The sequence below is a fragment of the Oncorhynchus masou genome, chromosome 32 (assembly GCF_036934945.1).
Source record: "Oncorhynchus masou masou isolate Uvic2021 chromosome 32, UVic_Omas_1.1, whole genome shotgun sequence".
NCBI classification, from domain to species: domain Eukaryota; kingdom Metazoa; phylum Chordata; class Actinopteri; order Salmoniformes; family Salmonidae; genus Oncorhynchus; species Oncorhynchus masou.
This window is the reverse complement of record NC_088243.1, coordinates 56887052-56912903: the sequence shown is the minus strand read 5'-3', so window position 1 is coordinate 56912903 and position 25852 is coordinate 56887052. Positions and strand designations below refer to the sequence as shown.

Here is a 25852-nt window from a genome sequence, read left to right as displayed (position 1 = left end):
GAATTGAAGAGGTCAGTCCATAAGCGCAGATGAAAGATATCAAGGATCTGGAAAGATTCTGTATCTATGAATGGTCTAAGATCCCACCCAATGTGTTCCCCAATCCCAGAAAACATTGTACAGTGACATTATCCACGCAAGGTGAGGGATTGAAAGGTATTGAAAACAGGGGTGGCAATCATTTTGAGCCCTATCTTTTCGAAATAATTTTTTTTTTCATTAAACAAAATATATTTCTCAGAGCAATTCTATTAGTATAAAATAAAATAATTAATATTTTTTTAGCGTAAAGTATAGCTCAGTATTTTCTGAGTCTTGTTTTTTTAAGGGTGTCAATAAATTTGGACCTGGCTGTATTTATATATCATGTAGATGCTGCTCCTACATACTGTGATAACCTGGAGAGAAATACACAGACAAAGTAGTGTGTGTCTGTATCAGTATTTGTCCTCATGAAGGGATATGGTTACTGTATGGTGGGGCGTCTCTGGTGCCTTGGCTCAGTGAGGGTGCAGGGGGCTGGGCAGGCGGAGTGAGCAGGTCAGCCTCTCTGATGGGGTGTTGGGGTGGTGAAGGGAGCTGCTAGCTTCTGCTGCCACAGCGAATATGCTGCTGCGGAGCTACATTACCTATGCATGAGCAGGCTGTGTGTGTGTGTGTGTGTGTGTGTGTGTGTGTGTGTGTGTGTGTGTGTGTGTGTGTGTGTGTGTGTGTGTGTGTGTGTGTGTGTGTGTGTGTGTGTGTGTGTGTGTGTGTGTGTGTGTGTGTGTGTGTGTGTGCAGTATCTTGTATGCGGTATCTTTGGGTGTGTGTGTGATTGTTCTTGTTCGGGTGTGACGTCGTGGCGAGTATGCTTTGTGCTCAGAGATGACAGGGCAGTGTGAATATGAACAGAAGCAGATAGGAATCTCACTCTGAAAAGGAGAGCTGTGTAAAAAGGAGGAGATCCAGAAGGAATTGTGTTTTCATTCATCCTCTTCTCTGCCCTGAAAATAAGCCTTCAGCCGTATGTGTTACTGTCTGTGTATGTGTGTGTGTGTGTGTGTGTGTGTGTGTGTGTGTGTGTGTGTGTGTGTGTGTGTGTGTGTGTGTGTGTGTGTGTGTGTGTGTGTGTGTGTGTGTGTGTGTGTGTGTGTGTGTGTGTGTGTGTGTGTGTGTGTGTGTGTGTGTGTGCACGCGTGTGTGTGTGTGTGCCTGCGTGTGTATTTGAGTGAGTGTGCTCCCTCATGGTGAGATGGGGTTGCCATGGAGACCAGAGAGCTGTGCAGAAGGAGAGCGGAAGAGAGGGGGAGGGGGGGAACTCGCCTGTGAGTGTGTTCTGCTTACACCCCTCCCCCATCCCACCTTCATGTGCTTACACAGACACACTCTCTCACACACAAATGCACACACCGACATACACACTCAAGCACAAACATCCAAAGGAAGAGAAGTGCACGCCCATACACTCAGCAGTATGAAACAGAGGGTTTTTTGTTCACAAAAGAAAATCAACATTAATAGGCTACTCATCCCCCTTCTCCTCCCAGACACGCCCCAATGTCAAGATGCCCAGGCATACACTCATTACCCCCCCCCCCCCCCAAACCTCCCCTCATACAGACCCTCTAGCTTTATCTCTCTCTGCCCCCTCCTGGTTAATAAGATAGAGAGACAGAAAGAGGGAGAGTTAACCACTAGATTCGACATGCACCACTTGTCTACATTCTGGAATGCAAACATTATGTCTCTTCATTAACCAACTGTTTACTAGTTATTAATAATGTAGTAGCGCATTCAATTATCATACCCTCCGCAAATGTGAGATCTCATCAAAGGAAGTGTAATGAGGAATTAGGAATGAAATGTGATTTATAGTTTGGGTGATTCCATGAAGCAGAGTTTCAATGTCATTGGTTTCTTAAACCCATGTATGTGTGTATTAGCAAAGACAGTAGAGTATGAAAATAGGCTAAAACTGCTTCTCCAGTGGAAATCCCCGGTCAGACTTGTAGATGATGTCATGGCGACGTTGGCTAGCTAAGCTCATGCTTAGAAACACATAAGTGCCAAACTGCGTATGTGCAGGCCATCAAATCAAAAAGTACTCCTGCGATATAAGGTTGTTCTGGATGACAATGTAAACGTGTCAGTTTATTACTTTCACAAGGTTGGAGTAACAACACGTTCAGCTACTTCAGACATTGGCCCCAATCTAGGTTGTGCCTTTAGATTTAGAGAAAATGAGCGACTAAGAAAGACTTTTTTTTACTTCTCTCATTGACTTCTCAAATCCCAAACCCCGGCCTGGTCTGTTTGGTCTGTTTCGCAAGCTTTTCCCGGAAGTCTTGTGATGTTACGCCTCTGGGTTTAGAAACTCTGTGGTATTAGTTTAAGAGTGTTTGTGTTTTTGCTTGTGTGCACGCCTCAGTTTTTAATAGTGTGTGTGTGTGTGTGTGTGTGTGTGTGTGTGTGTGTGTGTGTGTGTGTGTGTGTGTGTGTGTGTGTGTGTGTGTGTGTGTGTGTGTGTGTGTGTGTGTGTGTGTGTGTGTGTGTGTGTGTGTGTGTGTGTGTGTGTGTATGTGTGTGCGTGTGCGTGTGTGTCTTAATTGCTAATTACTTCATTGACCCCTCTGCGGATCATCCTCTACCGGCCCAGCAAAGCAGTAGCCAGCACTGGGAGAGGAAGTGATGTGGTTGGTCTGTGACATCAGCATATTTCACACCTCGGAGGAGCAATCTATCTCACATGGCACAACCCTACTGAGCTTGTTCTGTTGAGGACCTGACACTGCACCCAGGGTGGCTCAATGGCAGAGATGGACTTGGGCCTCCAAGGCCATCTATCGGTGGATATGACTGGATATGGGTCAGCTAGCATTTCGTTTACCATTGTGGGTTAATCAAAACATCATTAGTTACATTTGTCACTTCTTGAAGAGCAATGATAATGTGTGCAGCTTGCCATTTAGTGTCATTTTGCTGGAATGGTGTTTAAACTACAAGACAGACAGATAGATCTCTAAGTGCTGTGTAGATATGAATATGAAACCCCTTTTCCCTGGTAAACCGCTACAACTTCACAATATGCGCTCATTATTGGCTTTCAGGACATGCTATTGTTTGTTCCCTCTGTGCATCTGAAAGTGGGATATGAGAGCAGCTCTTCTTCTTTGAGTTTCATTTGTTAGAGTGTAGTTCTGCTGTGTGTAAGCAGTTCAGTTTGGTTTTAGATGTGTGTTTGTTAGAGAGTGTAGTTCTGCTGTGTGTAAGCAGTTCAGTTTGGTTTTAGCTGTGTGTTTGTTAGAGTGTAGTTCTGCTGTGTGTAAGCAGTTCAGTTTGGTTTTAGCTGTGCGTTTGTTATTGAGTGTAGTTCTGCTGTGTGTAAGCAGTTCAGTTTGGTTTTAGCTGTGTGTTTGTTAGAGAGTGTAGTTCTGCTGTGTGTAAGCAGTTCAGTTTGGTTTTAGCTGTGTGTTTGTTGGATAGTGTAGGGATTTTTGTCTTTAGCTCAGCCAGAGTGGGTCAGGGTTCAACAGGATGGTCAGTAGACTTTGACCCATAACCTTTGTCCCAAATCGGTGGATTCTGCGCTGTCTAGGAGAGCAGGTACTGTGTCTGTTGTGTGTGTGTGTGTGTGTGTGTGTGTGTGTGTGTGTGTGTGTGTGTGTGTGTTTGTGTAAGAGAGAGTGCATAGGTGCATGCAAACAGTATTCATTCCTGTGCATATAACCCTACACTGTTATGTTTTTGCTCTCATCACTCCTATTGTGACCTAGAAATCCTCTGGTCAGAGACCTGCAAAGCCATTCTTGTTATTGGGCATAGGGGGAAGACGATTACGACTCAGAATCTGATGATTATTCATATTTCAGATCATGCTTCCCACTGAATGGAAATGGGACAGGAGGCACACAGGGCCTAATCCTGGGATTACAAACAGCCCAACGTCCGTAAGCTCATAACCGCTGTCTCCGTGGAGATGCAGGGTAACACCAGAAAAATCTACCAAAATACCCAGAAATCTGTAGGAGAGCAGAGCACAGTGGGAGTGCAGAGCACAACTGGCCCTGCATCAATGAACAGAGTATCACAGAGTATCGTGTGTGTGTGTGTGTGTGTGTGTGTGTGTGTGTGTGTGTGTGTGTGTGTGTGTGTGTGTGTGTGTGTGTGTGTGTGTGTGTGTGTGTGTGTGTGTGTGTGTGTGTGTGTGTGTGTGTGTGTGTGTGTGTTTGTGTGTGTGTGTGTGTGTGTGTGTGTGAGCGTACGTGTGTGTGTGCATTCGTGTCTCTAATGCTAATTACTTCATTGACCCCTCTGCGGATCCTCTACCGTCCCAGCCCAGCAGTAGCCAGCTCTGGGAGAGGAAGTGATGTGGTTGGTCTGTGACATCAGCATATTTCATACCTCAGAGGAGTAATCAATCTCCCACGGCACAACCCTACTGAGCATGCTCTTTTTTAAGGCCTGATGCTACACTCCACTCAGGAGGGGTCAATGCCAGAGATGGATATAAGCCTCCAATGCCATCTATTTGTGGCCGGACATGGGTCAGCAAGCACTTAGTTTACTGTGGTGTGTGGATCTAAAACATCATTAGTTATTAGTGATTTCTTGAAAAGCAATGCTATATTATTTCCATTCATTTATCCTATTTTTGTTGGGATAAAAAGCACAAGAGAGGGCTTTAATGTCGATAGGTCACTAAGCAATGCATAGATTTGAATACAGATGTAAGATCCTAATTTGCGCCAGTTTGCCACGGCAGGAAATTAACGCAGCCGCAACAGGAAAGTTATCCTGCAACATGGCGATCACAGTAAGATCCTACATCTGTATGAAATCCCTTTTCCCTGGTGAGGTGCTACAAAGTACTCATTATAATTTTTTTAGGGCCAACTATTGGACGCCCCTCTGTGCGTCTGAAAGTGTGGATATGAAAGCAGCTCTTCTGCGTTAAATTCCATTTGTTGGAGAGTGTAGTTCAGCTGTGTGTAAGTAGTCGATTCCGACTGTCCTACGTCCATCTCAGTAGTTGGTATTCAGATATACCTTATGAGGGAGTGTAACAGGCTTTGCAGGTGTGGTTCCCTTGTGCGTGCTGAAGGAGTGTAATTAAAATGGCAGAAACCCTCCCACTTGCTGGCCAACATTCAGTCGTGGTTTCAGTACATTTATCTTCGCCATTTTGATTCACTCTGAAAATTGCCACATTCAATTCTTTAACCCATGGTAATGTTGCATGATTAGTGTACATAGAATATATAATAGGGACAATAGTGTACAATAGTAGTCTATACCCTCCTTTATTATCTGCACTAAACATGGAACTATATGATGACACAGCCAAGTATTGTGCCATACGTATGGTTCAAACTGTTAGGGTTATTCTGCGCTCCGCCCCATAGTAATTTAATTTGCCTACATGTATTTTGTTCTATGTTATCGAACTCTTACTAATGAAGCTCAGCAACAACCCCATGGCTGTGACGGCGTTTAGAGGAAGCAAAGGAAGGTCAACGAAGCAATGTGATTCAATGGAATGATAATGTAGGCCATACCAACTGAAGGGAACTGACAGTAAAGTGGCAGTGTAATATTTGCTGTTATTAGGCCTACTGAAGGTCGACACCGATAGTGGCTAATATTTAACATGATAGAAATAGGAAACAGAAAAGTTCAGGGCAGACTATAATTAAGTCATTTGGGTGTAAAACAAGCATCATTTATGTCTACAGTTCCTTTATCTAAACGGATTACTCATTTTCCAAGCTCTTATCAATAGCTCTTATTCAAGTTGTAAATTACATTGTGTGGAGAATGGTGATATTTTTTTCCGGAAGAAATCAAGTAGGCGCTTTTTCTACTTGGAAATGGCAGGTTCGCATGGTTTCCTCACGTGTAAAGGTGGTGGTATTATGAGGGAATGAAGTCAAGGTCAGAATACGGTGTAGCTGTAGACACACCTCCGCCACACCTTCATTTTTTTCCATCTCCATCTAAAACGAATAGTGGGTGAACTTCACACTAATCTAATCTAAGTTCAAGGTCAGAATATGCGGAGAGTGAAAAGTGCGTAAAAAGGGAGTTATGTTCCATTTACACACGCTTAACTCCGGTCGGTATCGGGCCCATAGGTTTTAGCTGTGTTTCTGTTTGTTAGATAGAGTAGTATGTAAGTTCAGTGCGTTTGGGGTCAGGGGTCAATGTGTGTGTGTCATGCACACACACACACACACACACACACACACACACACACACACACACACACACACACACACACACACACACACACACACAAACACACACTCACACATCCTGACTTTTGTTTTTCCATGCAGCTTAGCTGAGTTTTTAATTATTATTATTATTAGTAGTAGTATTACTATTTATTACACTTCTATAGTGCTTTTCATAACAGAAAAAGTTCTCAAAGCGCTTCAAAGGTAAAACAAATCAAAAATAAGAATAAAGTCACATTATGAGTAGCCTAGCAAAAGCTAGCTAGGTCAACCGATAGAGGCCAAGTCTTTGAGGGCATGTATCCTCCAAAGATGGAGAGAGACAGTTCATGGCTTGATCAGAGGAAGGTGATCAGGGATATGGTTGATGTAGATTGATTGTCTGGTGACAATCATGTAGAGGGCTACTCTGGGAACCAGCCTGAGTTGTGTAGCCACTGGCCTTCTCCTTCACAATGTACGGCACCCACTTGGGTGATGCCTCAGCAGCTCTGGGCATCAGAGAGCTCACCACATACAGTTCAGAATAGTAGCCGGTCCTCCTCACTATGAGCCCTCTTCCTCAGCACTGCATTCTTCCACTACATCTTCCATTCCTCTCAAGCCAAGCGACTGGTCAAATAATGTTCTCAAAAGAGGAGGAGGTAGCAGCCAGGTGAACCAAAAAATGCTGGTACTTTGTCCAGATGCATCATTCAAACAAAAACATTAGCCGCAGCCAAGCCAAAAAGAGTTGCCCTGCCAATCAATCTGTGGGTGAAAATATACTGTGCCTGTCAAATGTTTGGACACACCATATTGTAGAATAATAGTGAAGAAATCAAAACTATGAAATAACACATATGGAATCATGTAGTAACCAAAAAAGTGTTAAACAAATCAAAATATATTTTATATTTGAGATTCTTCAAAGTAGCCACCCTTTGTCTTGATGACAGCTTTGCACACTCTTGGCATTCTCTCAACCAGCTTCATGAGGAATGCTTTTCCAACAGTCTTGAAGGAGTTGCCACATATGCTGATCACTTGTTGGCTGCTTTTCCTTCGCTCCACGTTCCAGCTCATCCCAAACTGTCTCAGTTGGGTTGAGGTTGGGTGATTGTGGAGGCCAGGTCATCTGATGCAGCACTCCATCACTCTCCTGGGTCAAATAGCCCTTACACAGTCTGGAGGTGTGTTTTGGGTCATTGTCCTGTTGAAAAACAAATGTGAAAACCAGATGGGCTGGCATATTGCTGCAGAATGCTGTGGTAGTCATACTGGTAGCCAAATGTGCCTTGAATTCTAAATAAATCACTGACAGTGTCACCAGAAAAGCACCATCACACCTCCTCCTCCATGCTTCACGGTGGGAACCACACATGCGGAGATCATTCGTTCACCTACCTGCGTCTCACAAAGACACGGTGGAACCAAATATCTCAAATTTGGACAGATTTCCACCTTTCTAATATCCATTGCTTGTGTTTCTTGCCACAAAAAAAGTATATTTTACTTATTGGTGTCCTTTAGTAGTGGTTTCTTTACAGCAATTCAATCATGAAGTCTCCTCTATACAGTTAATGATGAGATGTGTCTGTTACTTGAACTCTGGAAAGCAGTTATTTGGGCTGCAATCTGAGGTGCAGTTAACTCTAATGAACGTATCCTCTGCAGTAGAGGTAACTCTGGGTCTTCCTTTCCTGTGCCGGTCCTCATGAGAGACAGTACCATTATAGCGCTTGATGGTTTTTTCGACTGCACTTGAAGAAACTTTCAAAGTTTTTGAAATGTTCCACATTGACTGACCTTCATGTCTTAAAGTAATGATGGACTGTTGTTTTTCTTTGCTTATTTGAGCTGTTCTTGCCATAATACGGACTTGGGCTTTTACCAAATAGTGCTATCTTCTGTATACCACCCCTACCTTGTCACAACACAACTGATTGGCTCAAATGCATTAAGAAGGACAGAAATTCCACAAATTAACTTTTAACAAGGCACACCTGTTAATAACTTCTTGATACACCCATCCCTTTAGCGGGATCATTTTCATCAACACCCGCCGAATTGCAGCGTGCAAAATTATAATTAAATTACTAAAAATTTTAATTTTCATGAAATCACAAGTGCAATATAGCAAAACACAGCTTAGTTTGTTGTTAACCTACCTGGCGTGTCAGATTTCAATACAGCTTTTCGGCAAAAGCATAACAAGCGTTTATGTAAGAACATCTCTCTCAGTAGACAAAATATTTCAAACACTAGCAGCCAAGAAGATTGGTCACGAAAGTCAGAAAAGCAATAGATTAAATTGCTTACCTTTGATGATCTTCGGATGTTTGCACTCACGAGACACACAGTTACACAATAAATGTTCCTTTTGTTCCATAAAGATTATTTTTATATCCAAAATACCTCCATTTGTTTGGCGCATTATGTTCAGAAATCCACAGGCTCAAGCGGTCACAACATCGCAGACAAAAATTCCAAATAGTATCCGTAATGTCCTCAGAAACATGTCAAACGTTTTTTATAATCAATCCTCAGGTTGTTTTTAAAATATATAATCGATAATATATCAACCGGGACTGTCGCTTTTTCAATAGGAGAGGGAGAGACAATAGCTGCCCCACTCGGTTGCGCAAGCAAAACTCTGCGAACACCCAGCTATCCACTGACACGATGTTATCTTTCTCGCTAATTTTTCAAAATAAAAGCCTGAAACTATGTCTAAAGACTGTTGACACCTTGAAGAAGCCATAGGAAAGGGAATATGGTTGATATCCCTTTAAATGGAGGCAAGGCATCCAATGGAACAGAGAGCTTTCAGGAAAAACAGCACTTCCTGGTTTGATTTTCCTCAGGTTTTCGCCAGCAATATCAGTTCTGTTATACTCACAGACAATATTTTGACAGTTTTGGAAATTTTAGAGTGTTTTCTATCCTAATCTGACAATGATATGCATATTCTAGTTTCTGGGCCTGAGAAATAGGCAGTTTCAAATGGGTACATTTTTTAGCCAAAAACGAAAATCCTGCCCCCTACACTCAAGAAGTTAATTGAAATGCCGGTGAAATGCAGGTGTCTATCTCATGAAGCTGTTTGAGAGAATGCCAAGAGTGTACAAAGCTGTCATCAAGTGGCTACTTTGAAGAATCTCAAATATAAAATACATTTTGATTTATTTAACACTTTTTTGGTTACTAAATGATTCCACATGTGTTATTTCATAGTTTTGATCTCTTCACTATTATTCTACAATGTAGAAAACAGTAAAAACAAAGAAAAACTCTTGAATGAGTTGGTGTATCCGAACTTTTGACTGGTACTGTATATATATATATATATATATATATATATATATATATATATATATATATATATATATATATATATATATATATATTCAATAAAGACTCAATGTTATCAAAAACAAAACAGCTGATTAAAAACAACACTTCAAAATAACAAAATGTGTACATAATGTATTGATAGGAGCCCTACTTTGTCTGTCAATAGGGCGTCATGGCAACTGTATGGGCTACTGGTGCTGTAAGCTATTCAATATCGCCTGAAAAATACCCTTCACTTCCAGATATTCACGTTCATGGTTGTTATTTGTTCATATTTGATTATTGGATTCGTGCTTTCTGGAACTTGCATTATAAACTCTATCCGCTGTGTTTTGAAGGCACTTGAATGTTGCCTTTTTCACCACTTGTCGTCACTGTTGACCGTTAGTGTGAGAAATATTCACCTATCTTGGTCCCTCCCGGTTTCAAAGGGTGAGGAGATATTTTGTGGCTTTGTTACAAAGAGACACAGGGCGTGAGAGAGACTAGTCGGAGAATAGATCAGTCTGTTTATACCGTCTACAAATGTAGTCGGATTTGACAAATACCTTATTCAAAGCCTTGATTTTTTTAAACATAATTTCATCTCTTTGGATCTATGCTTGGCACACCTTCGATGGAAATATGTCTTTACCAAATAGAAGGAGCTCTATTGTGACGTATTTAGTGCTTGTGCTGCTGGAGTGTTACTGGGAAGCGGTGTCTGGGCAGCTCTCCTACTCCGTCTCAGAGGAGGTAAACCCGGGGACTTCCGTGGGAAATATCGCTAAGGATCTAAACCTCAATGTCCAGGATTTGGAGTCTCGTATGTTTCAGATTGTCACCGGATCAAAGAGAAAGTATTTCGCGGTAAATCTAAAGACTGGTGTTCTATATGTGAATGAGATAATAAATAGAGAGGAGCTCTGTGCGAAGGTTCCGAAATGTATAGTCAGTGTAGAGGCCGTTATCAGCAATCCGTTGAAGCTTTACCGTGTAGAAGTTCATATTTTAGATACAAATGATAATGCCCCATCTTTCAGTGCTAAATCACAAAGTATAGACATTGCAGAGAGCACGTTGTCTGGGGTTAAATTCCCCCTACTATCGGCCTACGATGCTGATGTGGGGAAGAACGGTATCAATACATACAAGCTTAGCTCTAATGAACATTTTTCCTTAGCGGTGCATAAAGGAGGAGAGAGTGTGTCTGCTGAGTTGGTGCTGCAGAAAGCTTTAGACCGAGAGAAACAGCCTGTGATCCAGCTCACACTGACCGCTGAAGATGGAGGAAACCCTCCGAAGTCTGGTACTTCAGACATAATAATTAATGTGCTGGATAATAATGACAACACCCCGGTGTTTACAAAATCGTTGTATAAGACTCTAATTTTGGAAAATGTGCCGATTGGGACAACATTATTAACTCTTAATGCGACAGACGCCGATGAAGGAACGAACAGCGAGATAATATATTCTCTGAGCAAAAAAGACCAGGACCATATTTTAGATGTTTTCTACATTGACCCAAATACAGGGACAATAACAGTTCAAGGCGAAATAGATTTTGAGGAACACCCTGCATTTGAGATCCGTGCCCAGGCGAGTGACAGAGGCCAGCCCCCGATGGCATCTCATTGTAAAATACTGGTAGATGTGGTGGACCTCAACGACAATGCCCCTGAGATCACTGTGACGTCACTCTTACACACAGTGAAGGAGGATGCGAAGGTTGGCACTGCAATTGCACTTGTGTCAATTCTCGATAAAGATGGTGGCAAAAACGGAGTGGTTCATTGTAAGGTTGAGAATGAGGTCCCTTTTAAGTTAGAAACAAACTATAACAATTATTATTCTTTAGTGGTCGATGGGATTCTTGACAGAGAGAGTGATTTTCATTACTATGTCAACATAATAGCTACGGATGATGGGACCCCGCCTCTCTTCAGCACCAGCGTTATTACTGTGCACGTTTCTGATGTGAATGACAACGCTCCTCGCTTCTCAGAACCCGTGATTAATGTTTATGTGAAAGAGAACAGTCAAATAGGAGAGATAATCACAACAGTGTCTGCAGTTGATGTTGACGTCAATGAAAATGCCCATGTGACCTACTCATTCTTAGAGAGTAACAGCAACTCAGTGCTGCTGCCTGCAATGGTCAATATAAACTCAGATACAGGAGATATAGTCAGCCTGCAGTCTTTTAACTATGAGGAGATAAAAACTTTCCATTTTAAAGTTCAGGCCTCAGACTCTGGTGTTCCTCCTCTCAGCAGCAACGTGACTGTGAACGTTTTTATTCTGGATGAGAATGACAACAGTCCTGGGATTCTCGCGCCCTATTCTGATCACGGCTCCGTTAACACTGAGAACATTCCCTATTCTGCTGAAGCGGGCTACTTTGTGGCCAAGATCAGGGCTGTAGACTCCGACTCTGGCTACAATGCGCTGCTTTCTTATCACATCTCTGAGCCCAAGGGAACCAACCTCTTCCGAATCGGAACCAGCACCGGGGAACTAAGGACTAAGAGGCGAATGAGTGACAATGACCTGAAAGCTCACCCGTTGGTGGTGTTGGTTTCTGATAATGGAGAACCCGCACTGTCAGCGACTGTGTCTATTGATGTAGTGGTGGTTGAAAGTACAGGTGAAATCCAGACTCAATACAGAAATGTACCAAGAAAGGAGGAGAGCTTCTCTGATGTAAACTTGTATTTGCTGATCGCAATTGCCTCGGTGTCAGTGATATTTTCATTGAGCTTGTTCAGTTTAATAGCTGTAAAATGCTTAAGGACAGACGACAGTTTCAAAAGGTACAGCGCCCCTATGATCACCACACACCCTGACGGGAGCTGGTCTTACTCTAAATCTACTCAGCAGTATGACGTGTGTTTCAGCTCAGACACACTGAAGAGTGACGTAATGGTTTTTCCCGCGCCGTATCCACCTGCAGATGCAGAACTGATCAGTATTAATGGGAATGACACGTTTGACAGGACTCAAACATTTCCCAACAAAGAGAAGGTAAGAAATTAAGTTTTCAGTTGTACCAGAAATGTGTTTTTCTCCTATCCTTAAAATACACATTTGCTTTGATGTGCTTCTCATTGTGTTTGGATGATGTAGTCTTTTGATTCGCTGTCTCATTGAAATGATTTGTATGAAATAGACAACATCTTACTGCCTTCACAAGTTGAAATAAACTCCTTGCTTTTCGCTCGCTGTCAAGAGAAACATACGTGCTCTGTCCAAGGTGCTGAAACATATTACGGTCTTTCACTGCCTGTTTTTGCCAGTTGTTTGAACTAATGTCGTGGATGCGCTTTTTTTTGCCTTCACTCCATTTACAACTTTTCATATGAAGAAGAGCATGGCCTACATGTGCTCAGATATTATGGTCTTCATTCAGATTTAGTGTTTGTGTGTCATGGCGTGTAGGCAAACAAAATAAAAACGGAGTTAGTGTAAGCTCATACATTCCCCACGTGGCGTCACTGTTGACCGTGGAATTGGGATATTGTATTTTGTGTCTTGAGGCCCCTCCCCGTTTCACAGGGTGAGGACATATCTCGGGGCTTTGTTACAAAGAGACGCAGGATGAGAGAGAGAGAGAGAGAGACAGAGACTGGTCTGAGGCAACATCAATGTTTACCGTGTAAAAATTCTGGATTGGAAACATATTTCTCGAAGCTTTGATTGTTTGACAGATATTCGTATCTTTGGATCTATGCTTGGCTCACCTTCGATGGAATTATGTCTTTACCGAATAGGAGATATGTTGTGACGTATTTAGTGCTTGTGCTGCTGGAGTGTTACTGGGAAGCGGTGTCCGGGCAGCTCTCCTACTCCGTCTCAGAGGAGGTAAACCCGGGGACTTCTGTGGGAAATATCGCTACGGATCTAAACCTCAATATCCTGGATTTGGAGTCTCGCATGTTTCAGATTGTCACCGGGTCCAAGGGAAAGTATTTCGAGGTAAATCTAAAGACTGGTGTTCTCTATGTGAATGAAAGAATAGACAGAGAGGAGCTCTGTGCGAAGGCTCCGAAATGTACTGTCAGTGTAGAAGCTATTATCAACAATCCGTTGAAACTCTACCGTATAGAAATTAACATTTTAGATGTTAATGATAATGCCCCATCTTTCAGTGCTAAATCACAAAGTAAAGACATTGCAGAGAACGCATTGCCTGGGGTTAGATTCCCCCTACTATCGGCCTACGATGCTGATGTGGGGAAGAACGGTATCAATACATACAAGCTTAGTTCTAATGAATATTTTTCCTTAGCGGTGCATAAAGGAGATAGTGTGTCTGCTGAGTTGGTGCTGCAGAAAGCTTTAGACCGAGAGAAACAGCCTGTGATCCAGCTCACACTGACCGCTGTAGATGGAGGAAATCCTCCGAAGTCTGGTACTTCAGACATAATAATTAATGTGCTGGATATTAATGACAACACCCCGGTGTTTACAAAATCGTTGTATAAGACTCGAATTTTTGAAAATGTGCCGATTGGGACAACATTATTAACTCTTAACGCGACAGACCCAGATGAAGGAACGAACAGTGACATTGTATATACCCTGAACAAAGAAGATCAGGACCATGTACTAGATGTTTTCCATCTTGACCCAAATACAGGGACTTTAACAATTAAAGGCAACATAGATTTTGAGGAACACCCTGCCTTGGAGATCCGTGCCCAGGCGAGTGACAGAGGCCAGCCCCCAATGGCAGCACACTGTAAAGTGTTGGTAGAAGTGGTGGACCTCAACGACAATGCCCCTGAGATCACTGTGACGTCACTCTTAGACACAGTGAATGAGAACGCTAAGGTTGGCACTGCAATTGCTCTCGTGTCAGTCCTCGATAAAGATGGTGGAAAAAATGGAGTTGTCCGTTGTGAGGTTAAGAATAAGGTCCCTTTTAAATTGGAGACAAACTATAACAACTATTATTCGTTGGTTGTAGATGGGCCTCTTGACAGAGAGAGTGATTCTCATTATAATGTCACCATCACAGCTACGGATGAAGGGACCCCGCCTCTCTCCAGCACCCGTGTTATGACTGTTAACCTTTATGACGTGAATGACAACGCTCCTCGCTTCTCAGAACCCGTGATTAATGTTTATGTGAAAGAGAACAGTCCGGTAGGTGGGATAATCACAACAGTGTCTGCAGTTGATGTTGACGTCAATGAAAATAGTCAGGTGACCTACTCATTCTTAGAGAGTAAAAGCAGCTCAGTACCGCTGTCGACAATGGTCAATATAAACTCAGTGACAGGAGATATAGTCAGTCTGCAGTCTTTTAACTACGAGGAGATAAAAACTTTCCAGTTTAAAGTTCAGGCCTCAGACTCTGGTGTTCCTCCTCTCAGCAGCAACGTGACTGTGAACGTTTTTATTCTGGATGAGAATGACAACAGTCCTGGGATTCTCGCGCCCTATTCTGATCACGGCTCCGTTAACACTGAGAACATTCCCTATTCTGCTGAAGCGGGCTACTTTGTGGCCAAGATCAGGTCTGTAGACTCCGACTCTGGTTACAATGCGCTGCTTTCTTATCACATCTCTGAGCCCAAGGGAACCAACCTCTTCCGAATCGGAACCAGCACCGGGGAACTAAGGACTAAGAGGCGAATGAGTGACAATGACCTGAAAACTCACCCGTTGGTCGTGTTGGTTTCTGATAACGGAGAACCCTCACTGTCAGCGACTGTGTCTATTGATGTAGTGGTGGTTGAAAGTACAGGTGAAATCCAGACTGAATCCAGAAACGTACCAAGAAAGGAGGAGAGCTTCTCTGATTTAAACCTGTATTTGCTGATCGCCACTGCCTCGGTGTCAGTGATATTTTTATTGAGCCTGTTCAGTTTAATAGCTGTAAAATGCTTACGGACAGACGACAGTTTTAAAAGGTACAGCGCCCCAATGATCACCACACACCCTGACGGGAGCTGGTCTTACTCTAAATCTACTCAGCAGTATGACGTGTGTTTCAGCTCAGACACACTGAAGAGTGACGTAGTGGTTTTTCCCCCACCATTTCCGCCTGCAGATGCAGAACTGATCAGTATTAATGGAAATGACACGTTTAACAGGACTCAAACATTACCCAACAAGGACGAGGTAAGGAACATAGTTTTCACTTAACCCAGAAATCAATTAGTCTCATATCCTTCAATTATAATTTTTTTCTGTCTTTTTTGTACTTCTTGATGTCTTTGTATGACGTTGACCTTTCTTTCTCATTTGAATGTTCAATGAAATAATAGAGATCTTGCTGCCTGTAAAAGTTCAAATGTTTTACTGTTCTCGCGCTGTGAAGTGAAGCACACGGGTGCTGTCCATGGTGCTGAAAATCATCAAAGTCTTCGGCTGCGTGATTTTAACCAGTTATTTGAAGTAATGTTGTGAATACGTTTTTTTTGCTATAATTAGCAGACATTTTAGCAGACATTTTCAAATGAAATAGCACATACATGTGTCGTCGTCATGCTTATATTGTGTTTGGATGGGTGTCATTGTGATATTCGGAGTTGTGTATGCTTGTGAATTCACCACCTGGCGTCACTATTGACCATGGCATTAAGATATTATATTCGAGTCTCGAGGCCCCTCCCAGATTCAGACGGTGGGAAGACTTTTCAGTGCTTTGTTACAAAGAGACCCAGGACCAGAGAGAAACGGAGTGGTCGGAAGCCACATCAGCGTTTACCGAAAAATATTCAGCTGGATTTTAAACATTATTTTTCGATGCTTGGATTTATTGACGCATAATCGTCTTTTTGGATCTATGCTCGGCTCACGTTCGATAAAATGATGTCTTTGTCGAATAGAAGGAGCTCTATTGTGACGTATTTAGTGCTTGTGCTGCTGGAGTGTTACTGGGAAGCGGTGTCTGGGCAGCTCTCCTACTCCGTCTCAGAGGAGGTAAACCCGGGGACTTCCGTGGGAAATATCGCTAAGGATCTAAACCTCAATGTCCAGGATTTGGAGTCGCGTATGTTTCAGATTATCACCGGGTCCAAGAGAAAGTATTTCGAGGTAAATCTAAAGACTGGTGTTCTCTATGTGAATGAGAGAATAGATAGAGAGGAGCTCTGTGCGAAGTCTTCGAAATGTACAGTCAGCGTAGAGGCCGTTATAAAAAATCCGTTGATGCTTTAGCGCCTAGAAATTAACATTTTAGACGTTAATGATAATGATCCGTCTTTTAGAATACATTCTCAAACTTTAGACATTGCTGAGAGCACATTACCTGGACTTAGATTCGCTCTGTCAGAGGCCTCTGATGCTGATGTGGGTAAGAATACTGTAAGCACATACAAGCTTAGTCCGAATGAATACTTCTCGCTTGATACACACAAAGGGGGAGGTAGTGTGTCTGCTGAGTTAGTGCTGCAGAAAGCTTTAGACCGAGAGAAACAGCCTGTGATACAACTCACACTGACCGCTGTCGATGGAGGAAACGCTCCGAAGTCTGGTACGTCACAGATTATTGTTCATGTTTTGGATAACAATGATAACGCTCCAGTTTTTAGTAATTCATTATACAAGACCCGAATTTTGGAAAATGTGCCCCTCGGCACAACGATCATCACTTTAAATGCCACCGATGTCGATGAAGGTACAAATAGTGAAATTGTGTACTCTCTTAGGAGCAAGGAACAGGACCATTTCTTAGATATCTTTCAAATAGACTCTAAAACAGGTATCATTACAGTTAAAGGGAATATTGACTTCGAGGAAATACCTGCGTTTGAGATCCGTGCCCAGGCGAGTGACAGAGGCCAACCCCCGATGGCAGCGCACTGTAAAGTGTTGGTGGAAGTGGTGGACCTCAACGACAATGCCCCTGAGATCACGGTGACGACACTCTTAGACAGAGTGAAGGAGGACGCCAAGGTTGGCACTGCCATTGCTCTCGTGTCAGTCCTCGATAAAGATGGTGGGAAAAATGGTGTTGTCCATTGTGAGGTTAAGAATAAGGTCCCTTTTAAATTGGAGACAAATTATAAAAACTATTATTCGTTAGTTGTAGATGGACCTCTTGATAGAGAGACTGCTTCTCAGTATAACGTCACCATCACAGCTACGGATGAAGGGACCCCGCCTCTCTCCAGCACCAGCGTTGTTACTGTACACGTTGCTGATGTGAATGACAATGCTCCTCGCTTCTCAGACCCCGTGATTAACGTTTATGTTAAAGAGAACAGTCCGATAGGCGAGCTAATCAAAACAGTGTCTGCAGTTGATGCTGACGTCAGTGAAAATAGTCATGTGACCTACTCATTCTTAGAGAGTAACAGCAACTCACTACCGCTGTCTACAATGGTCAATATAAATTCAGATACCGGAGATATAGTCAGCTTGCAGTCTTTTAACTATGAGGAGATAAAAACTTTCCATTTTAAAGTTCAGGCCTCAGACTCTGGTGTTCCTCCTCTCGGCAGCAACGTGACTGTGAACGTTTTTATTCTGGATGAGAATGACAACAGTCCTGGAATTCTCGCACCCTATTCTGATCACGGCTCCGTTAACACTGAGAACATTCCCTATTCTGCTGAAGCGGGCTACTTTGTGGCCAAGATCAGGGCTGTAGACTCCGACTCTGGCTACAATGCGCTGCTTTCTTATCACATCTCTGAGCCCAAGGGAACCAACCTCTTCCGAATTGGAACCAGCACCGGGGAACTAAGGACTAAGAGGCGAATGAGTGACAATGACCTGAAAACTCACCCGTTGGTCGTGTTGGTTTCTGATAACGGAGAACCCTCACTGTCAGCGACTGTGTCTATTGATGTAGTGGTGGTTGAAAGTACAGGTGAAATCCAGACCCAATCCAGAAACGTACCAAGAAAGGAGGAGAGCTTCTCTGATTTAAACCTGTATTTGCTGATCGCCATTGCCTCGGTATCAGTGATATTTTTATTGAGCCTGATCAGTTTAATAGCTGTAAAATGCCACAGGACAGACGACAGTTTCAAAAGGTACAGCGCCCCTATGATCACCACACACCCTGACGGGAGCTGGTCTTACTCTAAATCTACTCAGCAGTATGACGTGTGTTTCAACTCAGACACACTGAAGAGTGACGTAGTGGTTTTCCCCGCACCGTATCCACCTGCAGATGCAGAACTGATCAGTATTAACGGCAACGAAACGTTTAACAGGAATCAGACATTACCCAGCAAAGACAAGGTAAGAAATACCGTTTTTTTCTAAACATAGTAATAATATTCTATTCTTTACTGAACATGTTTTCCTTGTTTTATGCTTCTCAATGTTTTGATGACGTTGACATTTACTTCACTGTCTCATCTGAATGTTCAGTGAAATAATGGACTTCTTAATTAATTTACAAGTTTTAAAGACGGCTTGGTTTTTACCCGCAAGTAAATTCAAACTTTGGTGCTCTGTCCATGGTGCTGAAAGCCATCGTGCTCCAACATTGGTTGTTTACTTGAGCGTATAGCTTTTTTGTCCTTTGTAGGCCTGCATTTTGTAGACCCTGACATGTAGCGCAGAACTTAAATTAAGTTATCGGATATATTATTGTTCAAATGCACAGGTTTTGCCTTTGTGTCGTAGAATAATGTGATTTTCTGAATAATTATTGTAAGCTCGTTCCGGTGCCACTTGGCGTCGCTATTGACCGTGGCTTTGAGATTTTATGCGTGAGTCTCTCGGCTCCTCCCAGAATCAGAGGGTGAGGAGATTTCTCGGGGCTTTGTTACAAAGAGAGGAAGAACGAGAGAGATACTGCTGTCAAGGGCGACTTGGTGTTTACCGTGTAGAAATTCGATTTGATTAATATATTGTTTTATGCTTTGATTGATTGAAGGATACTCATCTCTTTTGATCTATGCGTGGCTCTCATTCGATGGAATTATGTCTTTACCGAATAGAAGGAGCTCTATTGTGACGTATTTAGTGCTTGTGCTGCTGGAGTGTTACTGGGAAGCGGTGTCCGGGCAGCTCTCCTACTCCGTCTCAGAGGAGGTAAACCCGGGGACTTCCGTGGGAAATATCGCTAAGGATCTAAACCTCAATGTCCTGGAGTTGGAGTCGCGTATGTTTCAGATTGTCACCGGTTCCAAGAAAAAGTATTTCGAGGTAAATCTAAAGACTGGTGTTCTCTATGTGAATGAGAGAATCGACAGAGAGGAGCTCTGTGCGGAGGATCTAACATGTACAGTCCGTGTAGAGGCTGTTATCAGCAATCCGTTGAAGCTTTATCGAATAGAAATAAATATTCTAGACACTAATGATAATTCCCCGTCTTTTCCTACGACGTCACAATATATCAATATAACTGAAAACACATTAACCGGTGCTAAATTCCCCCTAAAATCCTCTCATGATGCGGATGTTGGTAAGAATACCGTTAGTACATACAAGCTTAGTCACAATGAATATTTTTCTCTAGCTACACACAAAGGAGAGAGTGTGTCTGCTGAGTTGGTGCTGCAGAAAGCTTTAGACCGAGAGAAACAGCCTGTGATCCAGCTCACACTGACCGCTGTAGATGGAGGAAACCCACAGAGGTCTGGTAGTATGGCTGTTATAGTTAATGTGTTGGACATAAACGACAACCCACCTGTTTTCAGTAAATCGCTGTACAAAGCCAGTGTTTATGAAAACGTACCGGTTGGAAACTCAATAATAACACTAAATGCTACCGATTTAGATGCAGGACCAAATGGTGAAGTGTTTTTTTCATTTAGCGAGTTTGGAAAAGGCAACTTTGCTGATATTTTTGTTGTAGACACAAAAACGGGGACTGTTACAAACAAAAGAAACATAGATTTTGAAGAAAACAAAGCTTTTGAAATCCGTCTTCAAGCAAATGATGGGGCCAACCCTCCGATGACATCTCACTCCAAATTGTTGATTGAAGTACTAGACATAAACGATAATGCCCCTGAGATATCAGTAACGTCACTCTTAGACACAGTAAAAGAGGACGCTAAGGTGGGCACGGCAATTGCTCTCGTGTCAGTCCTCGATAAAGACGGTGGCAAAAATGGTTTGGTACATTGTGAGGTTAAGAATAAAGTCCCTTTTATATTGGAGACAAACTATAAAAACTATTTTTCATTAGTAGTAAATGGTCCTCTAGACAGAGAGAGCGCGTCTCATTACAATGTTACCATCGCAGCTACGGATGAAGGGACCCCGCCTCTCTCCAGCACCAGCGTTATTACTGTACACGTTTCTGATGTGAATGATAACGCTCCTCGCTTCTCAGAACCAGTGATTAATGTTTATGTTAAAGAGAACAGTCCGGTAGGAGAAGTCATTAAAACCGTGTCTGCAGTTGATGCTGACATCAATGAAAATAGTCATGTGACCTACTCATTCTTAGAGAGTAAAAATAACTCAGTACCGCTGTCTACAATGGTCAATATAAACTCAGTCACTGGAGATATAGTCAGCCTGCAGTCTTTTAACTACGAGGAGATAAAAACTTTCCAGTTTAAAGTTCAGGCCACAGACTCTGGTGTTCCTCCTCTCAGCAGCAACGTGACTGTGAACGTTTTTATTCTGGATGAGAATGACAACAGTCCTGGGATTCTCGCGCCCTATTCTGATCACGGCTCCGTTAACACTGAGAACATTCCCTATTCTGCTGAAGCGGGCTACTTTGTGGCCAAGATCAGGTCTGTAGACTCCGACTCTGGCTACAATGCGCTGCTTACTTATCACATCTCTGAGCCCAAAGGAACCAACCTCTTCCGAATCGGAACCAGCACCGGGGAACTAAGGACTAAGAGGAGAATGAGTGACAATGACCTGAAAAGTCACCCGTTGGTCGTGTTGGTTTCTGATAACGGAGAACCCTCACTGTCAGCGACTGTGTCTATTGATGTAGTGGTGGTTGAAAGTACAGGTGAAATCCAGACTCAATACAGAAACGTACCGAGAAAGGAGGAGAGCTTCTCTGATTTAAACCTGTATTTGCTGATCGCCACTGCCTCGGTGTCAGTAATATTTTTCCTGAGCCTGATCAGTTTAATAGCTGTAAAATGCTTCAGGACAGACGACAGTTTCAAAAGGTACAGCGCCCCTATGATCACCACACACCCTGACGGGAGCTGGTCTTACTCCAAATCTACTCAGCAGTATGACGTGTGTTTCAGCTCAGACACACTGAAGAGTGACGTTGTGGTTTTCCCCGCACCGTATCCACCTGCAGATGCAGAACTGATCAGTATTAATGGAAATGATACGTTTAACAGGACTCAAACATTACCCAGCAAAGACAAGGTAAGACATCATGTTTTCAATTAGCACGTAAATATTCTGTTCCCCTGTCATTTACTGAGCATTTACTCTGCTTTGTTGTGCTTTTTAAGGTATTTTGATGGTGTTGTCGTTTGCTCTTTAACGTACGTTTCACTGCCTATGTAAGTTGGAAAAAGGGTGGGTTCTTTACCCGTTGTAAATATAAACGTCCGTGTGCTGTCCATGGTGCTGAAACGGATAATGGTATTTTTCTTGGTGTTTGAGCTAATGAGATGATTGCGCTTAGTACATTTATTAGAGCTACTCATATTAACTTACACTTGTAATGAGATATTGTGATCACCAGCCTTGGCTTGTGTCTGGGTTTTCTGAAATGTAATGTCATTTGTTAATCTAAGCTCATACATTGTTGGGTAAATGCCCCACTTGGCGTCACTGTTGACCGTGGCAATGAGATATTGTTTTTGGTGTCTCGAGGCCCCTCCCAGTTTCAGAGGGTGAGAACATTTCTCGGGGCTTTGTTACAAAGAGACGCAGGGTGAGTGAGAGAAAGAGACAGAGACTGGTCGGAGGCAACATCAATGTTTACCGTGTAAAAAATCTGGATTGGAAACATATTTCTCGAAGCTTTGATTGTTTGACCAATATTCGTATCTTTGGATCTATGCTTAGCTCACCTTCGATGGAAATATGTCTTTACCGAATAGAAGGAGCTCTATTGTGACGTATTTAGTACTTTTGCTGCTGGAGTGTTACTGGGAAGCGGTGTCTGGGCAGCTCTCCTACTCCGTCTCAGAGGAGGTAAACCCGGGGACTTCCGTGGGAAATATCGCAAAGGATCTAAACCTCAATGTCCAGGATTTGGAGTCGCGTATGTTTCAGATTGTCACCGGGTCCAAGAGAAAGTATTTCGAGGTAAATCTAAAGACTGGTATTCTCTATGTGAATGAAAGAATCGACAGGGAGGAGCTCTGTGCAAATGCTCCAAAATGTACAGTCAGTGTAGAGGCCGTTATCAACAATCCGTTGAAACTCTACCGTGTAGAAATGAATATTTTAGATGTTAATGATAATGCTCCGTCTTTCCGAGCGAAATCACAAACTATAGACATTGCTGAAAACACTTTTCCAGGGGTACGATTTCCGTTGTTAGACGCATCTGATGTCGATGTTGAAAAGAATGCTCTCAATACATACAAACTGAGCACGAGCGAGCATTTTTCCTTAGCGGTGCACAAAGGCGGTGAGAGTGTGTCTGCTGAGTTAGTATTGCAGAAAGCTTTAGACCGAGAGAAACAGCCTGTGATCCAGCTCACACTGACCGCTTTAGATGGTGGAAATCCAGCAAGGTCTGGTACATTGGAAGTAATAGTTCATGTTCTGGATATAAATGATAACGCTCCAGTTTTCACCACGTCTTTGTACAAGACACGTATGATTGAAAATGCACCAATAGGAACGACTGTCATAACTTTAAATGCGACAGACCTTGATGAGGGTACGAATAGTCACCTTGTTTATTCTATCAGCAAAAATGAGAAGGATCATATCCTCCAGATGTTCGATATTGAGCCAAAAACAGGGATAATTACAGTTAAAGGTAAAATTGACTATGAAGAACATACTGCCTTTGAGATCCGTGCCCAGGCGAGTGACAGAGGGCAGCCCCCGATGGCATCTCATTGTAAAATATTGGTAGAAGTGGTGGACCTCAACGACAATGCCCCTGAGATCACTGTGACGTCACTCTTAGACACAGTGAAAGAGGACGCTAAGGTTGGCACTGCAATTGCTCTCGTGTCTATTCTCGATAAAGATGGTGGCAAAAATGGGTTGATACATTGCGAGGTTAAGAATAAAGTCCCCTTTAAATTAGAGATGAACTATAAAAATTATTACTCCTTAGTGGTCGATGGGCATCTTGACAGAGAGAGTGCTACTCAGTACAATGTCAACATCATAGCTACGGATGATGGGACCCCGCCTCTCTTCAGCACCAGCGTTATTACTGTGCACGTTTCTGATGTGAATGACAACGCTCCTCGCTTCTCAGAACCCGTGATTAATGTTTATGTTAAAGAGAACAGTCCGGTAGGAGATGTAATTAAAAGGGTGTCTGCAGTTGATGCTGACGTCAATGAAAATAGTCATGTGACCTACTCATTCTTAGAGAGTAAAAACAACTCAGTATCACTGTCTACAATGGTCAATATAAACTCAGTCACTGGAGATATAGTCAGCCTGCAGTCTTTTAACTATGAGGAGATAAAAACTTTCCAGTTTAAAGTTCAGGCCTCAGACTCTGGTGTTCCTCCTCTCAGCAGCAACGTGACTGTGAACATTTTTATTCTGGATGAGAATGACAACAGTCCTGGGATTCTCGCGCCCTATTCTGAGCACGGCTCCGTTAACTCTGAGAACATTCCCTATTCTGCTGAAGCGGGCTACTTTGTGGCCAAGGTCAGGGCTGTAGACTCCGACTCTGGCTATAATGCGCTGCTTTCTTATCACATCTCTGAGCCCAAGGGAACCAACCTCTTCCGAATCGGAACCAGCACCGGGGAACTAAGGACTAAGAGGAGAATGAGTGACAATGACTTGAAAACACACCCGTTGGTCGTGTTGGTTTCTGATAACGGAGAACCCTCACTGTCAGCGACTGTGTCTATTGATGTAGTGGTGGTTGAAAGTACAGGCGAAATCAAGACTCAATACAGAAACGTACCAAGAAAGGAGGAGAGCTTCTCTGATTTAAACTTGTATTTGCTGATCGCCATTGCCTCGGTGTCAGTGATATTTTTATTGAGCCTGATCAGTTTAATAGCTGTAAAATGCTTCAGGACAGACGACAGTTTCAAAAGGTACAGCGCCCCAATGATCACCACACACCCTGACGGGAGCTGGTCTTACTCTAAATCTACTCAGCAGTATGACGTGTGTTTCAGCTCAGACACAATGAAGAGTGACGTTGTGGTTTTCCCCGCACCGTATCCACCTGCAGATGCAGAACTGATCAGTATTAATGGAAATGACACGTTTGACAGGACTCAGACATTACCCAACAAAGATAAGGTAAGAAATAAATGTTTTATTTCACCCAGAAATCAGTTTCCATCCATCCCTTTGCCAAAAATGTGTATGCTTTGGCGTGCTTCCCATTGTCTATCTATGACAGCGTTTTTGAATAATCAGTTATATAATTGGGATCTTACTGCTTCAACAAGTTGCAAAAATGTTCACTATCCGCTCCCTATCTAGAGGATCATGTGTCCGCTGTCCATGGTGCTGAAACCCACCCGTTTTTGTCCTGTCCTCTTTTGACAGGTTTCTTAGCGAGGGGAGGTTTTTGCTTGCTTTTGTATGTTTAGCAGACCTTGCTATAGTAAACAAAACTCACACAAGAGCACAGATATACACTGAACAAAAATATAAACGCAACAGGTAAAGTGTTGGTCTCATGTTTCATGAGCTGAAACAAAAGATCTCAGTAATGTTCTATATGCACAAAAAGCTTACTTCTCGAAAATGTTGTGCACAAATTTGTTTACATCCTTGTTAGTAAGCATTTCTCCATTGTCAAGATAATCGATCCACCTGACACGTGTGGCATTACAAGAAGCTGATTGAACGGCATTATCATTACATAGATACACCTTGTGCTGGGGACAATAAAAGGCCACTTTAAAATGTGCAATTTTGTCACACAGCACAATGCCACATACATCTTAAGTTGTGAGGGAACTTGCAATTGGCATGCTGAATACAGGAATGTCCACCACATCTGTCTTCAGAGAATTAAATGTTAATTTCTCTACCATAAGCTGCCTTCAATGTCATTTTAGAGAATTTGGCAGTAGGTCCAACCGGCCTCACAACCATATAACCACATGTATCCACGCCCTCACAGGACCTCCACTTCTGGCTTCTTCACTTGCAGGGTCGTCTGAGTTGCGTGTGTTGGTGGGGCGATGTCTTTTTTTTTTGGCTGGGCCTCGCTCCCCAGTGGGTGGGCTTGGCTGCGAAGTGAGTGGGCCTATGCTCTCCATGGCTGCAGGCTGCACCCC

The 25852-nt window shown here is 42.8% G+C and overlaps 3 protein-coding genes across 18 annotated transcripts in view; all 3 read left to right on the top strand.

The window, feature by feature from the left end:
- Nucleotides 1-25852, top strand: part of LOC135526264 (protocadherin alpha-C2-like) — a 222383-nt gene that overhangs the window by 109810 nt on the left and 86721 nt on the right. The window contains exon 1 of one of the 16 annotated variants that reach the window (XM_064954470.1): nucleotides 13162-15665. The exons of 14 other annotated variants lie outside the window; for them this stretch is intronic. In XM_064954470.1, coding sequence (XP_064810542.1) covers nucleotides 13290-15665 — 2376 coding nt within the window. In that variant the 5' untranslated portion in view covers nucleotides 13162-13289. Of the gene's footprint in view, nucleotides 1-13161; nucleotides 15666-19277; nucleotides 21810-25852 lie in introns of those variants that run through there. One more of the 16 variants, XM_064954468.1, reaches the window with a different exon arrangement.
- Nucleotides 10030-12572, top strand: LOC135526851 (protocadherin alpha-4-like). Its single transcript, XM_064955523.1, has one exon. It carries the CDS (start codon nucleotides 10179-10181, stop codon nucleotides 12570-12572), a length of 2394 nt encoding a protein of 797 aa, XP_064811595.1. The 5' UTR covers nucleotides 10030-10178.
- LOC135526850 (protocadherin alpha-8-like) lies at nucleotides 22339-25735 on the top strand. Its single transcript, XM_064955522.1, has 2 exons — nucleotides 22339-24895; nucleotides 25696-25735. The coding sequence occupies exons 1-2, from the start codon at nucleotides 22479-22481 to the stop codon at nucleotides 25733-25735; spliced, it is 2457 nt and encodes an 818-aa protein (XP_064811594.1). The 5' UTR covers nucleotides 22339-22478.

What these genes read in the sequence shown, in the direction of transcription:
- LOC135526851 (XM_064955523.1), top strand. Translation starts at nt 10,179, where the DNA reads ATGTCTTTACCAAATAGAAGGAGCTCTATTGTGACGTATTTAGTGCTT.
- LOC135526850 (XM_064955522.1), top strand. Translation starts at nt 22,479, where the DNA reads ATGTCTTTACCGAATAGAAGGAGCTCTATTGTGACGTATTTAGTACTT. An exon ending in TTTATTTCACCCAGAAATCA is followed by an intron (nt 24,896 to 25,695) that starts GTTTCCATCCAT and finishes ACGCCCTCACAG; the next exon opens with GACCTCCACTTCTGGCTTCT.